Here is a 12,120-nt window from a genome sequence, read left to right on the forward strand (position 1 = left end):
CTCGTACGTACCACGTTATCGAATTAAACTCATCGATACTGCTATGTTGTCGATCCACATGCAAGGCGAAATCGACTGTAGAAACAAGACAGCGATTCGTCTAACAGGCGCATAATGCGCGTTTATCTTGGAGCATTCGCTTCAGACTCGTATTTTCCTATTAGCTGCTTCAGTTTGCACCGGTTATACTTATTGCATTCGATTAAATACGAGCGAAGCCCCAATACACCAAAATGCACAAAGTAAATCCCCGGGCACCATAAAGGGCTAAGCGAAAAATGATTATGATCGCCCCAATCCAATAAGACTTGTGATCATTACCGGATCAAATATACACATATAAATATAGATGGAAAGAAAAAAATATATATACTTCTTTCAAAAGACAACTCAATCATTTCCTTATACTCATTTCTCCTTGTATCACTATCATCGTCATCGTCATCAACAATAACAAGATCTGTTCGCAAAAATTAATGAACGTCTGTGCCAACAGTACTATCGTATATAATCGCTAAAATGAATCCACCGACCTATCTGCTCGATCTTTCTACAACTGTACAGTGATTTCCTACTTGCCTACCTCGTCGAAAGTAGTATCGATCTTTTGACGGTGGATCTTTCCAGAAGTTTGCTTGCCTGCGGCGTCAGTTCAGTGTTGTAGGACATAGTATGTAACCTTATCTCCAATGATGAGAGCAAATTCAACCTCAAGTTTGATCGAGATCGATGCCCTTCTCTTTGGCTGCTTCAAGAACGGGATGTCCATCCCCTGTAGATCTTGCGGAGAGGTAATACGACTTCCACAGCTTAATTGAGAAAGGATATACAGAGAGAGCCTTCTTATAGAACCCCTTTGAGATGGCACCAAAGCCAGTAATACTTCCCAGAAGATTGGCCGCTTCGACCCAGACAAACTCAGGAGCTATGGGGACTGCATGAGAGAGGGTGCTGACTAGTACTGAACCTGCCCAGAAAGAAATACTAGTAGAAGCAGCAACCCCAGATGCCTCAAACTCGTAGTCCCCTCCGATGATCTGTTTGCATAGAGAAATCGCCAGCTGATAATTGGATGGTGAAATCTCCAATAGTGCCTCCACAAAGTCAACTAAATCGCTCTCCTTCCCAAACTTCTGGGGCAGAAGGCTGGATCCAAACAACGAATCAAGAACTGAATTCACCAGAAAGAAATTAGTCGACACGGGACATAAGATATTCCTCATCAGTTGCTGCACCCTAGGCTTGTTGACATCCTCTATGAACTTTCTCGATAATGGTTCCTTCACATGGGAGGCCCTAGAATCATTAAGGTAGCCATTGAGGAGACGGACAATCCCACAGATATGAGAACAATCCTTCCTCAGTGATGCGTCCGTTAACATAAAAACAGCATGCTCTTTCAAACAGCGACCATAGTTCCTGTGATTTGCAGCCTTCAGGGCTCGATTTATTGCTTCATAAGCCTCTTGGTGTTGGTTCTGTAGCAATTTGTGCAGAGAAAGGTTGAGAAAGCCGTATACTTCATCTAGCTGATAGGAATCAGCTGCTGAAACACCAAAATTGGAATCTGAAGGTGGGTTAACAAAACTATCACATGAATTAGGGACATCAATCTGATCCACATCAGGTTCAGGACACCTAAGTTTCCAAACAGCTGAGAACCATCGGTCCATGAGTTCCTTTGCAAAATCTGCTTTTCCACTTTCAAGAGCATATTCGGCATACTGATTCCATATACACTGAAACCCATCAACTCCTCTTGGCCACTTACTGAGGGCGTTTTCGAAACCATGGAAACTCAAACCCTCAAAATCATAGTTCTCTACTCGTGCTGACATCAGAGCAAGATCTAAGCAGGTCGGGTACATATTAGCATATCTATCAAGCAGTTCCCGACTACTTTCTAGGCCATCCAGGGCTGCTTTGCATCTAATATGGCTCAAAGCAAAATCCTGAGCTAATTTGACGTGCTTATTCGGTTCATTACTGATGCATGATTCGAAGTTGCTTACTGCAAACTCCATCAGCTCAGTTACTTTTCCCCTCATCTCATCAGTTAAATGAGCAGGAGGCCATTCAATCGAGAGGACATCTTTGTCGCACTCAAACCGCTGCACTATAGCATCAGGAAGTTTCCTGTAAATAACTAAGTACACACAACACATCCAGAAGATACACTTGTCAGATATTGTTAAGCATGATGAGAGGATATTAGAAAGCAATGTATTAAACCGCTCATTAGACTTTTCCACCAGGGGGAGGAGATCGTAGATTATCTGGATTGCCGTGTTCGTGTATCCAGACATGCAGTAACAATCAATCATTTGCAAGAACAGGTCCAAGATGCATGAACTAGCGCAAATCATCTGCCCATCAGAAGCAGAGGAATGGTTATGAAGTGCCGATAGGGCTTCCTCATATGCAGCAAAACGGTCATTGAGCTTTGTTCGACTATTGATGAACACGAGCCAGAGTTCATAAGATCCTTGATTCTGTTTGACCTGAAAAAATCAAACAGTGCGGCAAGGAAGATATAAGACGACTTGAGGATCAGGAATTCTTTAAAGCTCTCCAACTCACAATAATTGACAAACTCAGAAAGATGAGAAGGGAAGGTGCTTTCTCTTTTCTTAGTGTCCTACTCTGCTGTTGGAAATATAATCACGAATTCTTTTGAAGCAAAATACAGGTTCAAAGAAAAGTTACCTATATTGGGATATTCAAAAATGGTGGTTCAAAATAGAAATTTCTAGTAGATGCAATGTTTTGGACGTGATTCTCCTTCAATAGTGCAAATCAACTTTCACATACAATAGACGGAGATACCTCTTACTGCAGCTCAGTAGATACTCCAGAAAACGGTATAGACGAAAACCAAATCTTAATGGACTAAAGCACCGACTCAAAGCACACTAAATTATGAGAAAATCAATCAGATCGGAAAAGATCATTACATGCTGCAATACGATCCAATGACATCTGGTAGTGGAGGTAAAGGGCCAAACAAGAAGAAAAAAATATGTTGTTCTCCAATTTATTAAGGAGGAAATGCATAAGCCATACCGCAAATGAATACATGTCATCCTTCCCAGCTGGCTTTATCTTGCTACAGTAAAAGACCAGATATGCAATCCAGAGAAGTACAGAAGTCGGGCTGGCCTCAAGAGCCCGTGAAAGCACAGCAAGAGCCTGTTGAAGTCCATAATTTGCAGGAGAAAAGAAGAATAATAAAGGTGATACATTTATACTATGTGAATATCATGGGGTGTATGACATACCACAATTACATATTAAGCAGCAAAGCTCTACCTTTTTCTTTCCCTCAACTTTGTCAGTCTCCTGGTTGAAAAGTAGAACAGCGGTTTCCAATGATTGGTCATTGTCAACTGAAGCTTGGTTCAGCTCGTTCTAAGAATATGACACGAGAGAAAAGAGAAATGAGATGCACCCTAAACAATTTGATATGGTCACCAACAATGTGTAAAATCATGTAATCTTAGTCCTACGGAATGTTTTTGTTTATCAAATGATAAATGAGAAAATTGATGAGGGAGAAGCAGGTCATAGCCATAAATGAAAGAACTTAATCACTGTAAGAAAAGATTCTGTAAAGCAATCCTTTTGATCCCAATATAGATATTAACCTGAGTTATTTATTAGATCACTTGGCCAAGTCTATCGCACTTAAAACATGCAATCCTACATTTCGCAAGAGAAGACGAAAGACACATCATTGTTTAATAGGTAAAAACAGAATCCATGAAAAAAAAAAACCATCACAGTAGTTGGATAATATCTTAAACACGTCTCAGGGAAACAAGGAAGACACTGTATACTATATCAATAAAAATACCAAGAGGAATTGGACAAACCACTCCACAATTTCTATGCCGGAAGTAGGATGACTGACTGCTCCAGCATCCAAAGACCTCAATGCGGCCATCATTATTTTGTAGGACAGAGTCATCTGCATTAAGTACTTGTTTAAAGAAATCAGATATGGCTAACGTGGTACTAAAACAATTCTGCCAGGCTTGACCAACTCTCCGTGCAACAACCGAATCATATGAGTGTAGATCAGCTTTCAGAATATCTAATGCGACTAGATATTTTGGAGCTTGAGACTTTAAATGATTTGTTAAGGCACTACAGTGTTGTCCATTTGATGTTGGTTCTACCTGCTGGTCTGCAATTGAAAAACAAAAAAGGTAATTTGAATGATCACACGCCCAGAACATCAATAGAAGAGACAATATCCAGAATGCATCTCCATACCATTTCCATTGGATTCATCATGCACATTCCGAGACATTTTTCCAACGGAGTAGTCCTTAACATGTTGCCATGTACATTCTTCATCATTGCATCTTCCTCGCAGCTCAAACATGCAAAGAGGCCAAAATGGGTCCACAGCTAAATCACAGGAGTAAGAACTAGCTTCTCTTTCACACATATCCGTCGCATCCTTACTTGGTGAGTTCGATGTGTGAGTTATCCACTCGATTGGACCAATATCTACGGAATCAGCCCCGTTGGTGTTCACATCAGATTCATCATTTTGCCGATGGGATTCAATTCTCAGCGGAGTCACAATCTTCACATGATGAAATGCACTCCTCAAACTAAAAGTTGACAAAGAAATTGCAGATGCCACGTATTGACCTTCTCTCAATGTACATCTAATGTCTTGACCATCATGCGAAGCACTTTGATCCAGAGAAGTTTTTTCCACCTCCACAGCAAGAGCATCATCGAAACCTCCCTCATCATTGCCTAAATTCGAAAATGGTGTCAAAAAAAGGAAGGACTAATACATATAATCAAAGAATATTGGCCCACTTGTTTATTAATTAAGTTCCTCCTATAATATGGAATTTGGCATAGAAACAATGGCAGGAAACACGCTTTAAAGAATTTAATAGCATATCTTGTATATAGTTATAATTTTCACCGTCAAATGGAAGACGATTGGGCAGGCTTTGATCAGGCATCTGTTTCCAATATCGAAAAAGTAGGGATAAACAAGTTTCCAGCAAGATACTAACCATCAAAATCTGAATGTTGAATTCTGTCCACTTCAGACAACGGTCCACTCCTTTTAGTCCCATCAAATTTTACATTTCCAACGTCACTTTGAGATACCTTTTCATACACTGGCCTCATATTGAAATCAGACCCTCTAGAATTCCGTGCTCTCGCTCCCAATCTTGCAAATAATTCAGATCTCAAAGTTGCTTCAAGTTGCAGGGACTCCTGAGGATTGTTGTTGGACATTTTCCTGCCAGACTCACAGAGAATACCTGTTTGCCTTTCTGCAGATTTTCCTCTGCCCATACGGTACCTGTGTTTGGGTTGTCTACTGTCAAATGGAAAATTTTCCTCGTTCTCATCCGCTGATATAATTTGCTCATTTGAAGGAGAACTTTCTCCAGGAATACGATTATTGTCCCTATGTGGCAATGGCTCTGATGTACTACCGTCAGGTTCACTGCATGGTTCGGAACCCATATTCTGTCCATTCATAGGCTGATAAGAGTCCATAAGGCCATTAGCGCACTGCCTATTTGATGCATAAGCTGGTTGATTCAACTGATCATCCTCAAACTGCATTTGATGGCTAATTGATGGTATCAAATCCACATTTTCAGACATATCATTTGAGGATTTCATCTGAATTCCAAAATAATCATGCCCGCCAGAATAACCAAGCAAGCCAGAATCATCCATGATACAAGACCGTAAACGGGATGAGTAAAGCTCTCTTTGCTGATATAGCTGAGCACACCTAGCGTTCGCCCCAAGTAAAGCCCTCTGAGCCTTGCGATAAGCTTTAAGAGCATTTCTTTCTTCAAGTTCACACATCCTTCTATGTTCTTGTGCATCTGCAAGCTGTTTATCGAGTGATTCTTCAATTTCAATCAGGGAATGAATGTCCCTGTTGCCCTGTTTTGAGGCATTTGCATTATCCAAACTGCTCCAGAGGCTTGCTGTGAGCGGATTTCCCTGCAATGAAATCAGAGAGGAACCAGAAGTCACACCAAAGAAAGATGGCTTCATTACAGCATTTGATTCAGAATAACAACCTGTAATTGCATTGTGCACTGTGAACTTACAGCATTCTTAGTAAAAACATTAGGAGCCATTGTATCTGCTGGTATAATTCGGTTTGAAACAGGAGCAGGATCCGCCATTCTGCCTGGGTGGTCAAGCTGACCAGCACCTCCATTCTTAGTGCCTAAAGAAGAATGAACCAAAGATTGTCAGGTAAGTCAATGGCAAAAAATAATTGGTAGATTGTTAAAGTATTACCATCTTGCTTGCTTTCATCTGGACCTCGTGATGCTACTACCACCCTCTCAGAGTCTTGTCTTTTCGACCTGACAGTGCTTGATTCTGTCATACCAGCAGAGGGTGCTTTCTGCTTCTGGACACGGTCAACCCTGCCAGCCTTGCTCCTTTCCAACATTGACGCCTTAGGTGGTGACACAGATCTTGCAACAGGTCTCTCCACACTTTGCCGAGCATAAGACGATGGGCCTACTTTTAGCCTTTTGCTTGGAGGCACCTTTGCTCCTATCTCTGCAACATCAGCAGACTTGAGTTTCCTAACTGAATCTTTACTTGAGTTTAAAGCTTCAGATTCCTGCCTAGCACCGGAAGTTGGTTGCCTGTTCAGCTGAGCTGACCTAAGCTTCAGCTCACTTTCCCGAAGGGCAATCTGATGCCGCAAGTCCTGAAGTTTGAGATTTTTTGAACCAATACCATAATCAATTCCAAGATCTAGACCTTCCATTCTTTTGTTGACTATATTACTTCTAAGATCATCAGCCCTTCTATTAGCCCCCTGATTTTTTACCAATGATGGAAGAAATGTGCGGCTTAAAGATGGCCGTTTAGCCATAGTCTGATTTACATTTCTGGCAACCTTTCCGTACTTCTTTGGTCGTTCTGTAGTCAAGGTAGATGGCTTCCGTATTCCATGTGTTGCACCTATCCTGCCTTCGTTTTTGAACTGTTTGTTTTCCCCATTATCATCAGAACTGCTGCTCTCATCATCTGAAAAGCTTATAACAAGATTGTTGTTGTCCTTTGGGGCAGTAATTCTGGCTGCAACATTCTTAGGAGGAAGTTGATTTGTCAGAGAAATCTTGTCAGATTTCTGCTGCACTGATGCTTGGACAGGAATGCTGACTGAGCTCAGTGGATTATTGCCCCAAACAGCCTTCACTGTTGCAGACAAATGATGTGTCTAGGAGAAAAAATTTGAAAAGAAAAAAATCCAGAAGCAATATAACGTGTAGAGAACATGTGGAGAACTAGAAAACAAGAGAGGCAAAATGATCATCTCTGAGAATTTTGTAAGTATATTTAGGCAAGATAACGGTCAAGGAATCCAAAATCGTTTGACTGATGAATCAGTCAAGATATCATCATACAATGTTACTAAAGATAATCCTTTGGGCCCATATATGATTATCCATCCATATTCGTAATATAAAATATATGCAGAATTTGTTTTCTAAATGCGCATACTGCTAAGAAGATGCATTCATTGATGAAGTGAAGTAAAGCATGATTTACCATATATATAGACTTGGGCATGCTGTCTCAGTCGAAACTGGAACTCTAAAAGTCAATGGCCTCCACAGATTTTAAAAATGATGAAGATTCCCACAATAATACCAATAACAAGGTTTACCTTCCTGGTTGACTTGCGGAAGTCCGTTTGTAGGTGGAGCAGGGTGAACTCCAGCGGAAGGGGAATGGGCAGCCATAGCAGCTGATGGTGAGGCGACGCGATCAGGACAATTCTGAAAAGGAAGAACTTGCTTGTAAGAAGAATAATTGAAAGAAACAAAATATCAGGAAAATCTGACATCACGAGCTTATGCGGAGGCATCAGTGTATAAAACTATGCTGGAGTGGACAATTACAATTACCTAAATTTGAATGTACAACTAGAAATAAGTACATACACATTTCAAAAGTAACCCACAGAAACAAATAGTTTCACTCAAATGATTTTTCAGTAATTCACGGTGTTCATACTCATTAAATAACTCATTTAAGGCATTTCATTTGTTCAGCATTTCCCCCTTTTTGCGGAACATATACACACTGATGCGTCAAAGGCAGCAAATATATATTACAAACCGTAGAGGAAGGACCATTAGAGGATACAATCAACGACCGAATATATACACTCTGTTAACCAATCAGTAACAAGTCCCTGAAAAGAGGAACCTGGCAATACGAAAACCTTAAAAAACATAATTAAGCGAGAACATGACAAAAAGAGAAAAGCCCAACTACAAGCCTCAACCGAGCAAAATTAGAACCCCAACCGTCGGAGGAACCCAATTTCCTGAACTTTAGGAAGACCCACCAGATACATTTCACTCAATCCACCAGTAGAAGCCAGCAACTACTGAAAGAAACAGGCGCTTCGCAGATCGTATGTGACGAGACCATGTACCTCTCGACGTCACAAAATTCTAATGACAAAAATTCCGCATAATTGCACGATTGGCGCTCTTCAGTCGGCACACACAGCTGGGTAAGCTCACCGAGAACTACACTGAATAATCATATCCTCAAAATCGAACAGGCAAAGCTAATACCAAACAGCAATAAATCGCAGCCATATCTACGAGCGGAAACGAAACTAGGCTGAAATTGGATGAGGCAACGGTGAGGGGGTGAGAAGGCAATACTTGGTCGGCGTCCGATGAGAGCTCTCCTTCTTCTCTTGCTAATGGAGGTCCTGGAACGACTTCCGGGCTAGGGTTTCCAGTCGGATTGGGGGGAGGTGACGCCATCGCTGGGAGGGAGCTGAGCTCAGCAGTCCGCTCCATTTCCTTCTCTTTTCCCTCACTCGGAGCGGTATTGGTGGCGGTTTTTAAGAAGACGCGCTTCCCAAAAAAAAAAGAAAGAAAGAAAGAAAGAAAGAAACAGAGAGAGAGAGAGGCGCTCGTCCTGGGCACGGCAGAGTATAATTACTTAATTGCCCTTGGGAAAAATATCAGGTATCCTTGGCCTATGACTGCGACTGCCCAGGCCATCCTCCGTTGAGACCGACTGTGACACGGTATTCACGGCTGGTGGATCACATGGCATAGAATCGCAACCATGGGGTCATGCTAGATCCAACGGTGAAGGACATGCTATCATGATAACGCCTAGTCATTGTGGAAATTTCATTATTGCAATCTCAATGACTGTTTCTCTCCCGATGCTATATACAAAACAAGATCAACCGATCGGTATTGTATCGTTTAAGTGCAGAGTCGCCTCCACCAAGGAGATACATCACTCTTTTCAAATGAGCCCCCTTCGATAATTTTGGGACCTCCTACACAGTTTAGCCCCAAAACCGCCAATGCGAATAAAACACGGGCAATCAAACTAAATCCAAATTCGAATTGAGATCTAACATTTCAAAAGGCCATATTATCAGCAGAGGAACTGTGGGGTCCCGGGCCCACTCCTGACTGTACCGTCATTCCACGTGTCCAATTGGCGTCGTCTGGTGGTTTCATGCCCGCATTGGATCACTTCCCCTCCACCACCTCCATCCTCCACCTCCTTTCTCCTCCCTACCACGACAGTCGCTCTTTCGCTCGCCACCTCAAAACCCCAACGGCGACAAAACTCCTCTTTCATCGTCATTTGCTCCCTCTGCACGGAAATGGCGGCGTCGCTTGACATGGCCCTCGACGACATCATCAGGAACAACCGGCGGCAACAGGAGCCGCACGACCGCCCCGCAGTAGGGAGAGTAAGGCGCCCCGGCTCCTGCTCCGGCGCCGGAGGCCCCGCCCGCAGGTTCAACCGGGCCTCGCTCAGAGATGCAATGCCGTACGCTGCTCCGCCGGTGAGTGAGTTGCTACTTGGTTAACAATCTCTCTCGGTCGAGTCCTGCCATTTTCGTTCAACATCGTTCTTGCTCGCGGGTGCTTTGTTTTGTTCTCGCGATAAAAGAATCTGCCTTTGATTTTCTCTTGGTATGTGGGGGTTGTTATGCAAACAGCCAATGCCGATGATGGCACCGATCTGGGAGCAACAGATGCCAGCAGTTGCAATTGGAGGAGAGACGACTGATGATGGAAATGGCATAAAGCTCTACATATCAAACCTTGATTACGGCGTCACCAATGATGATCTCATGGTACCATTATCTCTCACGCTGCCTCCATAAATATGTTCTGGGTCCGCGAAAACCTGACCCGTATATGATGTCTTGATTAGATGTAAAGTACTCGTGAGATGAATGGGACGAATGGAAGAATTAGTTCGGATAGATTGTATTCATGCCATGCTTCTAAAAGTCGTGGGAATATCGCACCAGCTGATCAGAGTTGTTATGATTTGTCTGTGTTATCCATTGGTCCATGGAAATTATTAACTTTACCTACCAATTGCACCATCCAAGTGTTGTTGATGGCAATGTAGGAAGGAGAAGTGGTGGCTATGGTGGTAGTGTTATCGACATGATGGTAGGATGATTTGGCTTAGAAATGGAAGGGTTTGGCATATCGCTAAAATGACTCTTTGCAGAGGTTTTGGTGGCAGAGCATGATGGATATGTTTATGTAGCTATTAATAGTACAAATTGTCTCGAAAACCATCTGCTGCTGATTAATGGTTTCAAGTCCCGTGACTATAATGTAGAAGGCAAATCAGAGTGTGAGTTTGAACCTAACAAATTTGATTATGTAATATAATCATGCTTCTTGCAAAACCCTTCTACGAGCATAGATAGCCGGGGCCATTCCACACAGATGTAGTAGTAAAGAATGAAAGGAACTCTGATGACACACTAACGTTTTTCCTTTTTTTCTCCCCCCTCATATTGAATTTACAGCTACTTTTTTCTACTGTGGGGGAGCTGGAGAGGTACTCAATCCATTGTGATAAGAGTGGAAGATCGAAGGTATTTCATTTCCTCAGGCAAGCTCATTACCTCCTTTGGAAGAAATATTCTGTTGTAGTGGCGTAAGAGAGCTTGTTGTTGTCAGGGTACTGCAGAAGTTGTTTTCACACGTGAGGCGGATGCTATAGCAGCTATTAAGAGATATAACAATGTTCTGCTTGATGGAAAGCCGATGATGATTGAGATTGTCGGAAAAAATCTCGTTACTCCTGCTCCTGTGCCTCTACTCCCAAACAGCATTCTTGGAAGACCTCCTAGTATCCCTGCAAGGTAGACAATTTTGCCATCCTATGGAAGCTGCATATCATTTAGTTCATTAGGACTGCTCCATGTGATGTTGTACATCAATCCCTTCTGAGTATGATGAGCTCAGTTGATTGCATAAATATGGAAGTTGAACGGGGTATCAACTCTGTTCGATCCCAAACATGGGAAGAGGGATAGGTTTTAACTTTGGGCATGATGACTTCTAATTCATGGTTCTATGAAGCCTGTGAGCTAATTTCTCTCTTTTATGGTCGTTCCTACTATAGCCTTATGTTTAGCATGTAATATATTGTACACATTTACATTTGTATGCTAAGACTTCTGATCATTTTCTTTTCTTATTAACTGGTCACTTTACTATGGATCAGCAGCGGACAATGGATTGGTGTTAAACGGTCACCTCGAAGAGGCATGAGCCGTGGACTTCCTTGGGGCAGGGCCCAAGCAAGAGCTCCTCCGAGTAAGCCATCTGCTAAGGATCTCGATGCCGAGTTGGAGAGATACCATTTGGAGGCTCTCAAATTAAAGTGAGAGTGTTGTGTACCAAGTCTGAGCCAAACAATGATCCTCACCCTTGAAAATGCAAGAGCCGCATAGTTTTAGGAAATAGTTCCTGCTGATATAACCTTACTGAGTTGGTGGTTCATCGGACATAACCATCGCTGTTAGGAATTACGGGGTAATATTAGGTTTCACATATCGAGGCTCTTCCTTGAGCTTCAAATAGCTCTAGAACTCTGAACAACTTTTAATAGCTTGATGGATTCTACTAGTTATATGTTCACTGGTTGATTGCTCTTCAAAAGGATCGGTTTCTCTTGTTGTCCTGATTATATTCTATTGCAAGCTTCAATAGTCTAGAATTTGTGTTCTTCCATCCCATGATAATTGCAACATCCGCGTTAAAATCATGCACTGAA

The 12,120-nt window shown here is 42.2% G+C and overlaps 2 protein-coding genes across 5 annotated transcripts; one reads left to right on the top strand and one right to left on the bottom strand.

Annotated features, from left to right (window-relative positions):
• Positions 1–346: 346 nt before the first annotated feature.
• Positions 347–8,906, bottom strand: LOC116194112. Of its 3 annotated transcripts, none has more exons than XM_031522839.1 (11): positions 8,715–8,855; positions 8,477–8,573; positions 7,700–7,811; positions 6,310–7,227; positions 6,114–6,235; positions 5,046–6,003; positions 4,276–4,773; positions 3,873–4,186; positions 3,310–3,408; positions 3,064–3,189; positions 347–2,501 (listed from the first exon to the last, which is right to left on the bottom strand). In XM_031522839.1, the coding sequence occupies exons 3-11, from the start codon at positions 7,773–7,775 to the stop codon at positions 711–713; spliced, it is 4,902 nt and encodes a 1,633-aa protein (XP_031378699.1). In that variant the 5' UTR covers positions 7,776–7,811; positions 8,477–8,573; positions 8,715–8,855; the 3' UTR covers positions 347–710. The 3 variants fall into 3 exon arrangements, with proteins under 3 accessions (XP_031378699.1, XP_031378698.1, XP_031378697.1); XM_031522838.1 differs by having other exon boundaries at positions 8,477–8,578; positions 8,715–8,853; XM_031522837.1 differs by lacking the exon at positions 8,477–8,573 and having other exon boundaries at positions 8,715–8,906.
• Positions 8,907–9,482: 576 nt separating this feature from the next.
• LOC116194115 (THO complex subunit 4B-like) lies at positions 9,483–12,035 on the top strand. Of its 2 annotated transcripts, none has more exons than XM_031522844.1 (5): positions 9,483–9,874; positions 10,031–10,168; positions 10,865–10,933; positions 11,019–11,203; positions 11,572–12,035. In XM_031522844.1, the coding sequence occupies exons 1-5, from the start codon at positions 9,689–9,691 to the stop codon at positions 11,729–11,731; spliced, it is 738 nt and encodes a 245-aa protein (XP_031378704.1). In that variant the 5' UTR covers positions 9,483–9,688; the 3' UTR covers positions 11,732–12,035. The 2 variants fall into 2 exon arrangements, with proteins under 2 accessions (XP_031378704.1, XP_031378703.1); XM_031522843.1 differs by having other exon boundaries at positions 9,493–9,874; positions 11,569–12,035.
• The last annotated feature ends 85 nt before the right edge of the window (positions 12,036–12,120 follow it).

The sequence above is a fragment of the Punica granatum genome, chromosome 2 (genome assembly GCF_007655135.1).
Source record: "Punica granatum isolate Tunisia-2019 chromosome 2, ASM765513v2, whole genome shotgun sequence".
Classification (NCBI taxonomy): Eukaryota; Viridiplantae; Streptophyta; class Magnoliopsida; order Myrtales; family Lythraceae; genus Punica; species Punica granatum.

Bases quoted from the DNA above. Each gene is read 5' to 3' on its own strand.
- LOC116194115 (XM_031522843.1), top strand. From the start codon at position 9,689: ATGGCGGCGTCGCTTGACATGGCCCTCGACGACATCATCAGGAACAAC. The intron at 10,169-10,864 runs GTACCATTATCT...TTGAATTTACAG, and splicing joins TCACCAATGATGATCTCATG to CTACTTTTTTCTACTGTGGG. The intron at 11,204-11,568 runs GTAGACAATTTT...ACTATGGATCAG, and splicing joins CCTCCTAGTATCCCTGCAAG to CAGCGGACAATGGATTGGTG.
- LOC116194112 (XM_031522837.1), bottom strand. From the start codon at position 8,855: ATGGAGCGGACTGCTGAGCTCAGCTCCCTCCCAGCGATGGCGTCACCT. The intron at 4,774-5,045 runs GTTAGTATCTTG...TTTCGAATTTAG, and splicing joins TCAACATTCAGATTTTGATG to GCAATGATGAGGGAGGTTTC. The intron at 2,502-3,063 runs GTATGGCTTATG...TGATTTTTTCAG, and splicing joins ATGACATGTATTCATTTGCG to GTCAAACAGAATCAAGGATC.